The sequence below is a fragment of the Caenorhabditis remanei genome, chromosome X (genome assembly GCF_010183535.1).
Source record: "Caenorhabditis remanei strain PX506 chromosome X, whole genome shotgun sequence".
NCBI classification, from domain to species: Eukaryota; Metazoa; Nematoda; class Chromadorea; order Rhabditida; family Rhabditidae; genus Caenorhabditis; species Caenorhabditis remanei.
This window is the reverse complement of record NC_071333.1, coordinates 15,138,744-15,156,039: the sequence shown is the minus strand read 5'-3', so window position 1 is coordinate 15,156,039 and position 17,296 is coordinate 15,138,744. Positions and strand designations below refer to the sequence as shown.

The 17,296-nt window shown below is 38.6% G+C and overlaps 3 protein-coding genes across 3 annotated transcripts; 1 reads left to right on the top strand and 2 right to left on the bottom strand.

Moving 5' to 3' along the window:
• Positions 1-39: 39 nt before the first annotated feature.
• Positions 40-1,294, bottom strand: GCK72_024994 (uncharacterized protein; the record flags this gene model as incomplete). The annotated part of the gene is made up of 7 exons (XM_003101118.2): positions 40-87; positions 176-247; positions 299-487; positions 584-711; positions 755-863; positions 907-991; positions 1,041-1,294. The coding sequence occupies 7 exons, from the start codon at positions 1,292-1,294 to the stop codon at positions 40-42; spliced, it is 885 nt and encodes a 294-aa protein (XP_003101166.2).
• A 1,801-nt stretch (positions 1,295-3,095) lies between these two features.
• GCK72_024993 (uncharacterized protein) lies at positions 3,096-6,904 on the top strand (the record flags this gene model as incomplete). Its single annotated transcript, XM_053736150.1, has 12 exons — positions 3,096-3,156; positions 3,241-3,323; positions 3,375-3,451; positions 3,558-3,672; positions 4,081-4,295; positions 4,364-4,475; positions 4,522-4,680; positions 4,726-4,954; positions 5,346-5,491; positions 5,538-5,748; positions 5,796-5,911; positions 6,830-6,904. 12 exons carry the CDS (start codon positions 3,096-3,098, stop codon positions 6,902-6,904), a joined length of 1,599 nt encoding a protein of 532 aa, XP_053579716.1.
• Positions 6,905-7,875: 971 nt separating this feature from the next.
• GCK72_024992 (uncharacterized protein) lies at positions 7,876-17,296 on the bottom strand (the record flags this gene model as incomplete). Its single annotated transcript, XM_053736149.1, has 25 exons — positions 7,876-8,055; positions 8,102-8,262; positions 8,307-8,429; positions 8,482-8,608; positions 8,654-8,757; positions 8,811-8,918; positions 8,962-9,040; positions 9,101-9,354; positions 9,412-9,573; positions 9,713-9,827; positions 9,875-9,961; positions 10,744-10,827; positions 11,437-11,511; positions 11,813-12,259; positions 13,680-13,793; positions 14,492-14,577; positions 14,696-14,792; positions 15,100-15,207; positions 15,693-15,788; positions 15,910-16,085; positions 16,142-16,224; positions 16,271-16,366; positions 16,413-16,596; positions 17,056-17,168; positions 17,223-17,296. 25 exons carry the CDS (start codon positions 17,294-17,296, stop codon positions 7,876-7,878), a joined length of 3,333 nt encoding a protein of 1,110 aa, XP_053579715.1.

Sequence of the window (17,296 nt, the reverse complement as noted above, 5' to 3'; positions counted from 1 at the left end):
TTTTTTTTGAAATGTTTGAAGGATTTGTAATGGCGTTGCTCATTGCTCTTCGGAGGGAGAAAAGTGGTTGTTCATGTGTTCGGCAACCTTAAAATGGAAGTAATTTGAAATGTCACAAAGGGCCATTAAAAAGAAAAAAACACCATTTAAAAGAAAAAAGAAAAATGCAACTTACTTCAAGAACCTCATTAGTCTCCGGTCGTCTTGCAGCTTCCGGGAGAATGCATCGAGAAACAAGATCGCGAAGCTGAAATTTGGTTTTTCTGTTGTGGGAAGATGGAGATATCAGGAAATTTACTTGAGTCGAATAAATGTCTGCTGGGAGTGGTGGGTATTCACAGTTTTCGATCTTCTTGCAAAGAGAGTAAAGATTCATTTTGTCTCCGTAGAAAGGGGATTGGAGAGCAGCCATCTCATACAAAAGACATCCAGTGGACCAGAGGTCTGACTTGAAGTTGTATCCGGATTCTTGGATTCTTTCAGGAGACTGAATTGAAGAAAATTATAGTTCACACGAAAACTTTTTGTGTTTTCTTGATGTCTATATATATATAAATTACAAGTCTCATTGAGAAAATCTCACCATATAATAAGGAGTTCCCACAAGAGAGTGGGCAGCTGTTGTTTTTGACGAAAAGAAACGGCCTAATCCCAGGTCTCCCAACTTTACGATTCCGTTGCCCGTAATGAAGACGTTGGCTGGTTTGATGTCTGAAAAGAGCAAATAATAGTGTTCAGATACCTTAAAGTTCACCTCTATGCATAATCCGTTTAGAGTGCATATGAGCCAATGCTCGAGCCAGCTGAACGAAGTATTTCCAGATTGTCTTTTCAGGTATCAAGCGGCCACCCTTTTTGAAGTGCTGGAATATAAATTATGAGAGTGGCTTGCCTCTGACCGTCTACTTTAATCATCCGACTCATGTCTCCTGCCTCGGCCAGTTCGAGTACAATGTTTAGCTGATTGTTGTCAATGAAGGATGCGTAGTATCTACAAATAGAATTTTAACACGTGATAGATATGGAATCAATGTTCTTGCCTGATCACATTAACATGGTTCAGTTGTTTGAGCAGATCAATTTCTTTCAAACAATCTTGTCGAGCTTTCTGATCAACCATTTCGAACACTTGGATCTTTTTGAGAGCCACATGAAGGTCCACCCATGTGCATTGTGCACGGAAAACTTCACTGAATTGACCTTTTCCAATTTTTTTCTCAATAATGAATAGTTCCAAACTAAGCTTTTCTGGTGGAGGTTCGTCGAAGTTATAGATGTTTGAAATTTTATCCATTTCTGAAAGTGGAATAGTATTTATGACAAAACTAAAAAGCACTGGCATCTACAAAGAAAATAAACAAAACTGTATCCGTTTGAACACAAGATAATTTGTAGGAACGGCCTGATTTCGAAATGATGATAGTTGATCTTATCACGTCAATAAATCAACTGCCGAAGCTATGACTAACCAATAAAGGTGTGCCGGAAACTCAAAGGCGCTCAATGTATGTAGATTTAAAATTTTCGGTTTTTTCAAAAGAGAAAGTTAGATGAAGAATGAATGTAAGAAAGACTGCGAAACACACACCTACTACTCCCACTCAAGCGTTGCAATTTTCAATGCTCTGCAGTTGTCAAGGAGACTCTCTCGTCTCGGCTTCTCTTTTTTTCTCCTCTATATCCCACAAGTTTTTTTGGTTTTGGGCAGAAGAGAAGAAGAAAAAATGTGAAGCTCTCTCATGCATTCATAACAAGATTCCAGCGGAAGGAAACCACTGATACAGAGACTGACACCGGTTGTTCACATAGGAAAATGAAATTATGAGATTGTTAAGATTTAAGAGTTGAACTTTTGAACAAACGGAGTAAATTGGGGAAAAATGAAATAAAATAAAACAAATCAGCATGAATTGATCAATAGATTTGTGATACACATAATTGATTCGTTTCGGGTCGTCGTCAACGATATGCCTCTCTTCTTTTTACATTCTATTCTTGTTTCCGTGTAGTGACGAAGATCAAGTTTTTTATGCGATTGATGATTTGGTCTGTCATTTGTCCTTTCAGATGTCAAACAGTTACTCATGCTAACTGTTTTCACAACAATCTTGCTAGTTTCATAGATTATTCAATTGAATAACCACTTCTGTCGTTAAATAATATATCAAATTTGATGAATGAGATTGAAACATTCGCATAAAACGTAAAAGAAGTTTTATTATACAACAACTGAACTGTTATTAGTACTGAATCCCAAGTGTTGTACTAAACTATTTCAATTTCCACCTGGGTTTTTAAAAAAAACCCCTGCTTGAAACAAGTGTCAAAAATTATACCATTTTACAAAATATTTTCATTTTCTTCACGACACAAAAGTTTTTATTTCAACCTGAACAATTTTATTCAGTGAATTTTTTCTACGTTTAGATTTTACCTTTCTGAACCATTTTACCAAATATTCAACGTTTTCAGTACTCTTCCAACTTAATATCACAAAACAGATTCATCCAAGTAAATTATATTTCAAAAGAAGCCCTTCAGTTCGGATTTCCTGTATTATCGTTGGATTTCCTCTATAAATTCGGTCTTATTGTTGTGTAGACACATACCCCCGCACACATTACACTTCTCTCTTCTCACAGGCCTCAATTCTCTGCGTCTAGCACACTACATATTAGTCATCGGCGGAAGCACCAGTGCACGAGATATGCGTCAGGAAAAATTCCGGAGCACATTTCTCGTGGACACCAATTTCTGCGATAACATATGTTTTCCAACAAGTAATTCACATGATCTCAGGTTTTCCGTAAATAACTTCCACTTTAAAAAATAATAGGCGTTTAATTAATTATAAATCTGTTATTTTCATGTTAATTTTTTGTCTTCTTTGTTTTATTTTGTCTTTGTCACTGGAAACAAGAATATTAATTCGAAATCAATATATTCAGGCTGTCCTCATCCACAAATTATTGGACAATTTGCTCAATTAGGATTTTTCAATGTTCAACATCACCTATACATGGTTACATATTAAAAGTAAGTAGTTTTTACATCTGTATTCATGTTAATAGGCCTAATTATCATTATTTTCCAGGATGAGTGTCACAATTGAATCTCCGTCACTGCAAGGCGGATCGTTATCGGAAAAGAAACCGGGTTCGTAGAGAAAATCAGAAGAATGATTTTTAACTTATATTATTTTCAAAATTTGTAATTGAATAACTAATTTTCACATTTCAGAGTACATCGACCTCAAAAATATTGGAGAGCATGCCCGGACCGTACAGCCATTTAAAGTTTCGAAACACCAACCTCTCATTCAGGTTTGAGCCAGAAAAATATCGGAAACTATTCTTTAAAAAAGGGTTTTGCAGGGGTCAGTGTCGAAAGAAGCTGCAATCGCCACCCATTCTGCTCTTCACTTTAACCTAACACCGGAGAAAGAGAAGAAGTAGGTGTAGATTTTATTAGAATATTTCTGATTGTCCTGTTCCTGTTTTTGAAAACAGTTCAGCTAATTTTTCTCACATTCTCATAACATTAGTTGATAATTTCAGAATCCGTGAGATGTACGACCGACTTGATGCAGACAACGACGGAAGTATCGACATTCGGGATCTCACCCAAGCACTTGCTTCTCAGACACCCCACATTCCAACTGCAATGGCACCAGTGAGTTATTTTTTTGCATTGAAACGTGCCTTTACGTTTGCTGAATTCTCAAGAGGACGGGAAAAACGTTTCACGTCTTTAACATTTGCTTGGTGTCTCAGCCAGCGAGTGAAAGAAGCTAATGAGTGGAAATGCAATTACCAAGAAAATGAAAAAAAAACGAAAAGAATTGCTTGATCATTATTATCGGAATAAAACAAAATTTATTAGAATAAAACAAAAATTTTGTGATTTCCCACATGTCAACTTGCCATGAACCGTTCTGTAACCTGTGGACATGTCGGAGATCACAAGATGCAAATTATAAAAACGGATGAAAGATGGAAAAACCGATTTATTCTGATAATACTACTTTATAAAAATCTAAGAAATGAGCCATCATCAATATCGACATGATTCATTTTCCAGAAACTTCTTGCCAAAATGACACCGGAGAACAGCGACAGAGTCACCATCGCCGATTTCACCAACTATGTGTTAGCTCACGAAGCACGGTTAGCAGAAGTATTCGATCAAATCGATTCTAATCGGGACGGAGAAGTGGATATGTCTGAGATCAAAAGTTACTGCAAAGAGTTGGGAGTGAACCTGGATGATCAGAAGGCCATGAGTATTGTGAAAAAGTGAGTTTTCTGCCTCGTGCAGTAAGCATTTTTAATTTTTAAAGCAGTTTTCTTTATTTTTGTTTCAGAATGGATCAATCCGGGTCGTCATCTGTTAACCTCAACGAGTTCCAAGATTTCATGCTTTTGTACCCGTCTACCGATATGCGAGAGATGGTGGATTTCTGGCGCCACAACTTGGTATAACATCAAAATTCCTTTCAAAATGAATATATTTGATCTGCAGATTATCGATATTGGAGAAGATGGTCAAGTCCCCGAAGATTTCACCCCCCAGGAATTGCAATCTGGAGTATGGTGGAGGCACTTGGTCGCTGGAGGTGTTGCTGGAGCAATGTCTCGAACATGTACAGCTCCATTCGATCGCATCAAAGTTTATCTACAGGTATTTTCATATCCATATTGTCAGAAAAACATAAATTTTCTACAGGTCAACTCAACTAAAACCAACAAACTCGGAGTAGTGAGTTGTGTGCATCTACTTCATGCTGAAGGAGGAATCAAGTCGTTTTGGAGGGGGAATGGTATCAATGTCATCAAGATTGCTCCGGAATCCGCGATGAAGTTCATGAGTTACGATCAGATAAAGAGATGGATTCAGGAATACAAAGGTGGAGCGGAGTTAACGACATATGAGAGATTGTTTGCAGGGTCATCAGGTGAGCAGCATCGATTTTTTTTTAATTTGATAGTGAAAATAGTGACTTTGTAACAAACAGAATAACAACTGTCAATACAACACTCTTTCCATCTTCTCGTTCATCTGGACTTTTATCATTTTTCGATGGAAAAGAAAGCGACGGGCCGGGTCACAGTACAAAATTATGAAAATTCCACTACGTCTTTAAACTCAAGCGTACATAGGATTTTCGACTATTTTTATAACAATTTCAAAAAACTTCGAAACATTTTGTAAAAAATTGCGCAAATTTTTTGACTTCAGGTCGGAGCAGCAATTTTTTTTCATTGGCCGGGCCTACTATATCTTTCAAACATAGAACTATTTTGTAAACTGCAATATGTCTTATTCAAAACCATGTTTATTTTCAGCCGGAGCCATATCGCAAACTGCCATCTACCCTATGGAGGTTATGAAGACAAGGTTGGCACTTCGTAGGACGGGTCAATTGGACAAAGGAATGTTTCACTTTGCTCACAAGATGTATATGAAAGAGGGTATAAAATGTTTTTACAAGGTATGTGCTCTACTTTTAATGCATTCATTATATATTTCATTTTCAGGGTTACGTGCCGAACCTCCTTGGAATTATACCATACGCTGGAATCGATCTGACAGTGTACGAAACATTAAAGGCAGCTTACACCAACTACTACACGGAACACACCGAGCCAGGTGTATTGGCACTACTTGCTTGTGGTACTTGTAGTTCAACATGTGGACAATTAGCCAGTTACCCACTTGCATTAGTACGGACACGACTCCAAGCACGTGGTAAGTAATTAAACTCGGATCTTATTGAATTTTGAGTGTTTTTCCAGCGATTTCTCCACGAAACTCCACTCAGCCAGACACAATGGTTGGACAGTTCAAGCATATTCTTCAAAACGAGGGATTTACTGGATTGTACCGAGGAATCACACCGAATTTCATGAAGGTGAGGATTGTTTTGAAAAAATAAACATTGCAGAGTAGTGTTGTCGCGACATTAGGAAAACGTCGCTAAGTCTAAAACGTTTTGAAGTACACTCCGAGACTCTAAAAATTTGCTATTTCTCAAGAACATATGTTGCGGAAGGACCCAAACGTCATAAACTTGTTGAAATAGCTATGAACTCGACTTCTGGTTTTAGAAATGGTATAGCCTAATGAAGAAACTTCCCGTCTTTTTTTGTTCATCTAACAGCCAATAAATATAATTGATATTCTGGTCATCACTGAGCCTTTCGAAAATGCTGCATAAGTAAAAAAAGGTAGAAAACTTGTAAGAAGTGAAAAACTAGGCTGCCGATTGCTTTAGCTCGGATGTGCATCGTATTCTCAACCAGATCGCTACCTAATCCAATCAGGCTACAATCAACTTCCGATCAATTTCTGTTCAGTGAGCATTTAGGTCAAACCTTCTGTTCTAAATCCGCTCAAAGTCCGATCTAATGCCGACCACTTTGGTTCAGAGATAACTTACTACCTGGAGGTGACTAATATCTAAACTAACGCTGAATATTTTTAAACTTCCGACCAAAAGATGATCAAGAGTTAATTTGAAGCCGATTTCGCCCTAACTTCCAATCAAAGGTTACTTGGCGATGATTTCGTGCGCTGCGGTACTAAATTTGATTAGGTTGTTTTCTTTAATACTTCGAAGTACAAGAAAGTTCCGATGTCTCATCTCATTTTTCGCGAACTTTCGTTTGAATTTGCTGAAAAGCTGTCCGATCTGCGCACGTTAGCAACGGCAAGATCTCTGACTAAGTATTCACCTTCCTGTTCTTTTTAGAAAAGTGACTAATAGCGTCTTAGAGCTACAATAAAACCTTAAACAGGGTAAATCAAATAATTCACACGCAATATTCAGGTCATCCCCGCTGTAAGCATCTCCTATGTCGTTTACGAGAAAGTGCGGAAACATCTTGGCGCCACTATGTCATAGGATATTCAATTCTACGTGATAGTTCTAGTCTGGTATGTTATGAATACCTTTCAGTTATAGATGGTGTACTGTAGGAATGCGACCAAGTACTCCTAATGTATAACTGTCAATGTGATATTGTGATAGATGGTCATTTGTTTTTATCAATCCCGTTCTTTCTTATTTTTCATTCTGTTTCGATTTTCCGGGCCGATTCTGAAGACTTGCCGCTCTACGTAGCATAGTCAATTATCCCCTTTTTCCCTTTGCCTTTTTCTGTATTTTATGTATCCCTGGTGTCATCATTTCTACATGTAGCAGTCACCCACTCTGGTAATGTACTAGCTCATTGAATATAGTCGATTGCAGATACCGATTTTGAAGTTATTCTAGTTTCATTTGTAATTTTCTGTTGTTTTATTTTCCTTTTTCCCATTATTTGCTCTACAAAGTTTCTCCTCTTCCGAAAATCTTACCATTCACGGGATCACAACTCTCAAAATACCAACTTGTGTTGTTTTTATATTTTAAATATTGCCTGATTCAGTTATTAAAGTGAATAATGAAAAATAATCCAAATTTATTATCTATCACAAGAACAATGGAACGTGATGAGCATAGAAATTGGCCGTTTACCGTAAAAATCAAAGTTTTGTTTGCAAAATAATCGTGAAGTAAAGGAGTCTACGTTTTTTGCTCAATTAAAAAATTATAGAAAGTGATGAAAGATTTTAGAAAACCCAGAAAGATTTAGAAGAAAAAACTGAAACTGAAATATGATTGTGAGTTTGAGATCGTAAAAACTACAGTACGGATCGAAAGAATAACATAGTTTTTACTGAAATCACTTATTACAACTAAAATTTTCTTGTTTTTTGTAAACATAACAACACCGGCAACAAAAAAATAACTGAAGTGTTTTGGGAAGTTTCTTTTTGAGGAGAGGGAGTTGTGTTTTCAATTGAAAGAAAAATATTCCTAGACGGACGAGATCAATAGACCCAAGTGACAGGAAGCCATTGCGGGTACGCGGGAAGTTTTTCCACTAGTCGTTCTAACTGAGAGATTGTATCATCAATGTCGCTATTTGTGATTATAAAATCAAAGAGGTGACCGAAGGCTTGCCGCAAGACATCTGACTCGTTCAGTAGTTTTTCCAAGGAACCGTCAGGCTGAAATCAATTTTTTAAATGAAATTTCTACTGAAATTCAACCTACATCCTGCATGCCTTGCAAGTTTGGTGCCGCAATGAACACCACGAATGGTGAGTATTCAGCTGTCCGTAAAACCTTCAACGCTTGGGGCTCCACGTCCAAAATTGCAATTTTACCACTTTTATGGATGTTCCTGATGGTTTCCAATTTTGTTCCATACATACCTAAATTCCAATTGTAGTTTTTTTTCTTTAGTCTGTCAACTCACTCTCTTCGTGAGTACCGTACTCCAAATACTCATTATTCTGAATATCCGCCATCATTTGTTCATTTGTCACAAAGTAGTAATGTTTTCCGTCGACTTCATCTTTTCGAGGTGGCCTAGTTGTGTCTAGAGAATAAAAATTAATGAAATAATTTTTCCTTTAGATAAATAAACTCACGTGGAATTGGATAAGCAAATCTATTCGGGTGTCTATGAATCAGCGTATTCTTGATATGTCGTCTACCAACTCCATGTGCTCCGAGTAAAACCAAAGTCTTTCTACGGTACTGTGACAGCCTCATCACCTGAAATTACAAAATTCTGAATCAAGACATTGAAAAATGGTATACCTCCTCATATGTCACAAGATCTAGCTGGTCGAACAGTGCTGAGTGTTTTTGAAGATACTTTGTTGTGTAGTACTTCTTCTTCTTGTTGAACCACATGCAATGTGCTAAAAAAATGAATAAAAATATATGTTCTGTTGGGTATTGAGGTTTGTATTACTATTACAAGAGTTCTTGGATCTCTCCATTGCCAAACAAGCCGTTCTCCACTCTTGTAGTTCTGGTGATGGGATCAGGCCGGCAACTTGTTGTTGGTTGCTTCGTTGGGCTATAAATTACTATTTTGATCAATTATAAGATGGGAAACTTACCATTAGAAGAATTTCCAATTGACGGGAAAGAAGACACAAATCGGGCCTGCCACCAATTGTGATCGTCTTTGGAAATAACCTAAATTTATTGAAATAAGTTAATAGAGATAAAGTCCGATTTGCATTCTAGTACACCAACCTGTAGAATATCTCCAGTCTTAAACGGAATTCCTGCTTGTGGGCATGGAATCAAGTCATCTTGTATTGGTTCGTAGTCGAACTGCGCACGAACAAATATTTCACAAGCCGGTGGTGCTGAACGGTACGATGGTATGATCTTGAATGTGACTTGCCCTCGAGCGTCTCGAAGCATTTCTTGTAAAGATTCCACATTTCTGTTAGCAACACTCATCCCGTTGATTTCTCGAATTTCATCTCCAACATGTAATGTAGCTGGAATATGAATTATAGGTAAATTGATACTGAATTCTAGCAAATTTTGGGTCCTACCTTGCCTGTGAATCATGCCTCCGTGCATAATTCTTGCCACAAAACACCTTCCATCTTCATTCACTTTCAGAGTGATGCCCATTGGCTCCTGGGTGTCTTTTTGAAACTGAACAAGTCTTAACCGAGACATACAGTCGTACAATTCTTCTTCTTCCTCGTCGTCTAAAAAAAAGAATATGAAAAGAGAATGACGCGAGAATAGCAAGAAATCGTCTTAAATATTTTCTCGAATAAGGGCGGATCTTCGCAATTTTCAGAATTGTCAATCAACTTGTCATATCGTGTATAATCAAAAACTGACATGACGTGTGGACAGCGGAATGATTGAAGTGCTCGTAGGATGTTCCGGCCCTCTGGGAGCCTAACGGCAACACGCCCCCGTTTAAGTATGCCGGCGCAGGATCACTCGAGACGCACTGAAAACGGAGAAAGTTGTAGAGATTGGGAAATGTGAAGAACTTACGTTGGGATCTTTGTCACCGGATCCGCCAGCCTCATTTTTCGAATCACGGATTTCACAGACAACCACGTCTAAAGCTTGCACGCAACTCTGAAAAAAATAGTGTTGTTCAAATGATTCAAATATTCAAATCATTTCTCCAGATAAATCGGAATAACTTCATTTTCACATGATCAGTTCACAACGTGTTCATTGTTTTCCGGAAAACCCTAAATGTGAGCGGACGGATTTTTTCATTCAAGCGGTCGACGCAGTGGTAGAGTACAAAAGTCAAACTGGTCACAAGTACCTTTTTCTCATTTTCAAGTTGTTTGTTTCTGCACTCCTGAATTTTTGAACAGAGATCGCAAGTGCAAATTATTGACCAACTTTTTTGAGAGAAACAAATTCTTTGCAAGTTCAAAATTTCATTTTCTCATATCATTTTGTTTTTCTCTGTAACTCTGAGAAGAACAATGAGATAGAAATATCACAAAGAAGAGAAAGCAGATGGCGTGTAATTAATCACAATTTTTCGGGGAGTATTTCACTCTGGCTGTCTCATTCTCAAACATATTTCGAGAAAATTTCTGTCATGTGAAGTACGAAATGCTATACTTTTGAGAACATCAGTTGTCTGAACATTCGACCCCACTTGCGTCAGTTTTCACGAACACTTTGTGCTTATCATGGACCATGAACTTTTTCTCCAAACTCAACATACTAATCCCTTCAAAAAGCAGAAGTTGAAAGAACAAGTGACTGCAAAAAAAGAAATGGTGGATTATGGTGGTCCCATAATGTTCCAATCGTTTTCCTACAATGGCATTGCTATTGGGAGTGGTTATGCATAACTATTGAGGGTCTTGGGAGGAAGGAAAAGACCAACTTACCGCTAAATGTGGTGAGTTGAGCAATTGTCTGAGCTCCAGTGCTTCTGGACTGGGACCGAGGAGTCCGTCGATTTGTAGAACAGCCTGAAAAAGGAAATGAAGTTTTGAATTTAGAATTGTAGGTATAAATTCATTAGGAGTCTTGTTATGATTTGTTTTTTTTTGATTGTTGAGAGTTTTCCCAAAAACATCGCCGTGCTAGAAAACACTTCATTGTCGAGTATCCGACATTCTCGAATCAGAATTCCCAAATGAATTTCCATCTTTTGACATCAATTTCTGACATCTTCTTCTTTTTCTCCTTCCTTTTTTCCATAGCTCAATTTATCAACTCTTTTCGACAACACCCCATGGAAAGTTGCTCTTTTTCCGTTTTGCGTCAAATTTATTGCACAACAAAAACGTGAGGCTGCGGCAAATTCAACCGGAGAAGAGGAAACCGGGAGGGATGCGGTGAAAACTGATTGGTCTCGCGGGACGATCGAGCTGAAGAGCCCACATTTCAGCACTTTTGATTTGCATTTTGATAAGAATTTGTGGTGGATGGATGGGATTGTTTTTATTTTCAAAAAAAGTAGTATGGGTGGCTATTGAAAGCGACCGCAACCAAGTGTTTACGACGGAAAGAGATTTTAACAAGCTGTCATCATGTGCTAATAGTCGTATTTCTTTTGTTTCATTCATCAAACGTACCTCTTTTCGAAGAGTTGACGTGTCGACCTCCGTAACCACTGGCTCGCACGGCAACGCGTTGATCTTGTCATACAACTGAAAAAAAAAGTGCAAAGGTCACATAGACTATTGTTATCATTTTAATATTTTTCAAAAATTAATGATTTTTACTGATCCGCCTTGTTACACCAGTATGGTCATTGCATATGGACCAAAACACATTAGACCAGAAAAGATGGACACTTAATTATTTGCGCCACTTGAGCTCTGAAGATACTTAAATGAACATAAATGAAGAAGCAGTTGGGAAACAAAGACCATTTTCGTTAAGCTGTCATTAGAATTCTAAACTATTTCAGAAACCTTCTGAATCTGAGACCTTCTAACATGAAAACACGAAATATTCACCAGTGTTGAACTGCTCTTCGTAATATCCACTACTAGACTCGTCGGGCTGGATACTAGGTGGTTCGCTTTCAGGAATGACACACTTGTCCCCACCGCCACAGTCACATCGAGGCATGACGACGACGATTGGCACGGCGTCTGAAACGGTGCCGTCGTGGTGCTGTCTTCCGACGAAGTGTGTTCCATTGGTGGCGGCGTGGTGGTGTCCTCCGACGACATGTGAAACGAACGACGAGTCGTGACAGCAGAGGCCACGATCGCTGAGTGCACCGATCACAAGAACGCACACGAAGAAAATCAGGAATGAGCCGATGAGGATCGCCAGTAATGAGTTGTGGAACAGCGTCGAATCCATACAGGGATCACAACTATATCTCAACACCAGGAAGATCGGATGGATGGCGATGGTGGTGTTGTAAGAGTGGAATAATAGAAACTTGGAGAAATGTGAGATTTTGATAGAAAAGAAGAGATAGGAGAAAAAAGAGATGGAAGAGGAATATTACCGCCGTCTGATTTCGAGGCGGGATTGGGGTGGGACCGGCGGCAACGGAGAGGACTGCTGAAGAGGACCGCGAAGAACCGAAAGAGAGATACGGGTCAGAGAGAAAAAAATGGGAGGAGAGGCGCCCCGACCGTAGGGCTTTTTTGAGACAAGCCCGCCGCCGCCACCACTGCCGTCACTCTTCTATTTCTTCAGAGATTCTTCTTCTTTTCTCCAGGGCTGGCCGCCTCTGCCCCATCACCCAAACAGCAGCAACAACACAACTGGAGCAGCCACAGAACTCACTGACAACACACATACAAGTAACATGTCACGACGACCTTGTCATTTTAACAAGCTACTAGTTTTTTTCAAATTTCCTGTTGTTTGATTGTGTTTTTTTGTTGTGAACTGTCATTTGGCTAACTCTGAGATCATGAGCTCAGATCTATCTATCTATCTGCTAGCGCTCAAAATTCCATCAACAGATTTCAGTTTTAGAGTTAATTTTTTTGAAAAGTGGTATTAGGTTACTGTATCAACAAATACCCACTGTTTTCACTAACCTGAAAACCATATGGCGTAGGTTTTGAAAAAAGTTCAAATGAAAATTCAACCTTTGTAACCGTAAAACCTTCTTGACTGTCAAATAACTCTTAACTGCACTCTTTCAGAACCTTCTACTCACCTGATCTACCGATTTACGGAAGGAAAACGTCATGTCACGTCACTTATACCGTTCCCTATGGTACAGTCCTCTCAAATCTTGCAACTTCTTTCATGGGGCGAATTGGATTGAACTCTTTTCACTCAAAGAATACGTCAGAGAACTCGAAGTTGTGAGGGGGGCGGGTTAGAATTGGAATTAGCGAGACGGTCACAGTCGACTGATTTTGTAATGAATGCAGAGATAAGCAAATGAGTGTGTGTGTGTATGTGCTGAAGTGAAGGGTCCGGTGGCTCCTGCCCGCGGGGGTCCCTCTTGCTCTTCTGTTGAGTGTTGTATGTTGTGTGTGCGTTGAAAATGAAATTATGGGCGAGGGGTGGAGAAGGCAGGCGGAGCCTTCATAGGGATGAGGCAAGCGGGAGTATGTCCATTAGAAGGCTATTCAAGTTGCGTTGGAGAGCGGTTCTCGTAATTAAATCGCCGCGCTTGCCGTCCCGGTGCTCCGCTGACTTTCAAAAAGAGGAAACCGCGGAGGAAGAGGAAAAGTGAAAAGGAAAACGTGTTGCGTGTTGAAATTACTTGTTAACAACACTTCCCAACCAGTTGATCTTTAGTAGAAGTCTATTTCTATTTCGAGCTTCCAGCTTTTGGTCGCTTCAGATGATTCAGACGATACCAGATGCCACTGCGGTGAGAAACACTCACTCTCAATAAATTTCGAACACTTCCGTCGTCATGAATCTTTTGAAATGTTGTGCTTCCTGGTTTATATGATCCTGGGTCGAGAAGACTGTTTATTGCGTCCAGACTTCCAAGAACCTGAAATTTTTACTGTGAAAGGACAATTCCAGTCGAGGATTCCAAGTTTTCAATCACCACTGTTCATTTTTTCGTCTCATTCCCTCCCACAGAGATAAGATAAAATGACTCTTCACCAAGTTATGCAATACACTATTATATCGAAATGATGAATGTTGTGCTCTCATCTATGCCAGAACTCAGAGAATGAGAAAATGATGCGGCAAAAATTACAACAAGAACAATTTAATGTGGCGCGAGAAATTGGGGAGAGAAAGTGAAAAGATAGAAATTTTGAGAGGTGTTGCATTTGATCCCGTTTCATTTTATTTTATTGGATTTTATTGGATTACAAGGTGACAAAAGTTCGGGATAGAGGGTCTAAAATCAGGTTGAAAGTATAGAATGAGAAAAAACTAACCATTGATGAGCAAAGATTTTTTTGGGAAAGTGACAAGAGTCGAGTTATTACTGTTTGCTTAGTTTTTCGTTGGGGGTTACAAGTGGCAATAGAGATAATGAGATCGGTTTGCGTAGATAGACAGTACTTGTAGTTTAGTCGAAAAGTGGAAACTATCGGGGAAAGCGAACATAATTTTTGAGCTGTTGCAAAGATTTTGGAGAAAAAAAATGCAGGAAAGAAAATTACAGTAACCTTTTTTGAATTCAACGCAGACATACATACCAAAACGATCTTACAGTAGCCCAACCCTTCTCACCTTATACGCTCCTGACAAATCCTTATCGACAGGTGGTTCGGCTGCATCGGTGGAAGTCGACTCTCCTCGCTGACAGCAGTCTCCACCTGACAATTTTCGAATTTCAGAATTGTTCTCGTCATAAAAATAAATGCCAGAATGGTGTCGCATAGCAGTGGGGGGGAGGATAATATGAATAAAATAAGAATCAAGACGACGTTTTACCTGGCGATGATCCGTCAACGAATGCGGTCTGTGGTGAGCCGAGCCGGGGAGTCGTCTCGTCAAACCTGCCACTATTGACAGCCGACAACACATTGCTCTGGAAATTTTTGAAAAGGTGTTGGCATTTTGTCTCTCATGACAAGACGAGATATCAGATGATTTGGAGAGAAACCGCAGAAATTGTATAGATCCGCCCCGACAAATTGCAGGGAGATATCATCATGAAACATGATACACTTGTATCAATGACACCTTGAAGTGAACCCGTTCTAGAGAAGAGCGGTTAAAATAGAAATTGAAAAAAAGAAGGAAAATGATTGGGTTTCACTTTTCAACCTGTTCAAAAAGACTATTTGTGTTTTAATTTCTGATCGCAAATTATCATTTTGAACTACAGTACTCACTTTTAGCTTTCTGGATTCATTGTATCTCCTCATATGGTCAATGACATCATTCATATGTTTCCTGCTGGCCATATGTTCCTTATCTCTAATCCATTCATGGTTTAGTGCCTGAAAAGTTCCCTTTTTATTTCCTGGTATTTTTCTTGAGTGTTCAGATCTAGAAAGAGACAAGCTTCTTGCAAAATAAGATTTGGTAAGCCTCTTCTAGCTCAAAACTCAAAACAAAAAAGGAGTTGTTCTCGAAATTCGAAATCCTGCGAAACGTTGACTTTGCATTCATTAGTCTGTGTTGTTGTTCAAAAACAATCATCTCGATTCGTTCCCCCAACTCAATCGAGTTGAGTAAATCAAACTAGTCACTCGGTTTTTTCTCACCGAAAGGAACGCTCAGAAAAATAAGGGGGTATTCTTTTTTATTGCACGTCACAGATCTCACGAACTGATTAGTTTCTTCTTTTTTCTCTCTTGACTGACATTCGTACTAAAATAACAAACCAATTTGTGTAATACGTGACAGAAAGAAACATGGTAGGTGGAAGAAGATAGAGAGAGAGAGAGTTAAAGGGAACAAATGTGATAAAAGTGACACCTACTTCTTTCGCACCGATTCGTTTTGAGGGGTCAGCGGAGAGCATTCGTCGTACAAGATTTCGGGCACTTTCTGAGATATTGGGCATATAACCGTCAACCTGGAATAAATTGTGGTATCAAATGATGGTATCAAACTAAGAATACTGTTTCGGTTATATTTTGCTCAAACAGAATTCAGAAAACTAAAGAATGAAAACTAAAAACAAACGAATAACCCACATCCACATCTGAGTGCATAATCCTTTCATATATATCGGAAGTGGACCCGGTGAAAGGTAATCGTCCAGCGAGTAAAAGAAATTGGACGACACCGGAAGACCAGATATCTGACGAGCACGACACTCGATCCTTTCTCACTATTTCTGGAGCCATGAATTGCGGCACACCGACGCGACCTGGCAAATTTTTGAATTGAAGAAATCAATCTAAAGTAAAAAGGGAGTATACTCACCACAAACCATGGAACCACCTATGTCAGACAAATCTTTAGCTACACCAAACCCACATAGTTTCAGGGGTGCTGATGTATCTTTGCTGAAAATAAAAATTCAGATGATTTATCCAAAATGGTGGAACTTACGTTGCTAGAACCAAATTGTGCGGTCGGACATCTCTGTGAACAATTTTCCTACTGTGACAATAGTCTAATGCATCTAGAAGTTGCCTTGTGTAATGACTGTAAGAATTGATATCATTCCAAACTCTCTTAGACTTTCACTCACCTCACTACATATTCAGAAAACACAAACCCATTACTAGCTCTCTGTACTATCTCGAAACATATATCATGTCCTTCTATATTTTCGAATATCATATGTCTATAATTCGTACTGGTGATGATTTTTTCCAGTCGGCATATGTAGGGATGTTGTAGGTTCTGACATATTTTGATTTCCTCGTCGACTTCTGAAATCTCGAATTTTTTATTTTTATAATTTTCTTTTATCAGGTAATAGTGCTCAGAGTTCACGATGACACATGATGGTTGATAGAATGATTGATGAATTGGAAATGCGTAGAAGATAGGAGCACATGCTGTGAGAACTTTCAGGACATTTTGTCATTTCCGATGGGAAGTCAAGAATCGGAGGAGGAAACATAGTTGATAACACTTTTTCGATTTTTAGGAGTTGAGGGGACCTTTTGAAATTTTTTCAAAAGAGATTCTAGAAAGATACAAAAATACTGTTAAACTGCGGCACTCATCATCCTACTCCAGTTTTTTTTTTCCGAAAACGCTTAAATTTTTTAAACATAACTGTATTTTTCATTAGATAACTTCAGTACGGATTACTGTTTTTTGAATTTAGATTTGTAGAGTCAGTTTTTCTTGTTTTCATTTTTAAGTAAAGAATGTTGACTCACCTTCTGGTCCTAGCCCGGTATGTTTCTTGAACAAATTCAAATTTATTGACCTCAAAAGAAATTTCCGATTTGATGGTTCATGTAGTATTCGATACACATTTGAAAATGGTCCTCTGTAAATAATTGCATATTTTTCTTTTTAAATAACAAGAGTTAAGAATACTTACTGTTCTATCACATCCCGGATTGACAACTGATTATCGAATAGAAGGTTTGACTCGTCCGGGTCAAGTTCCTTCAT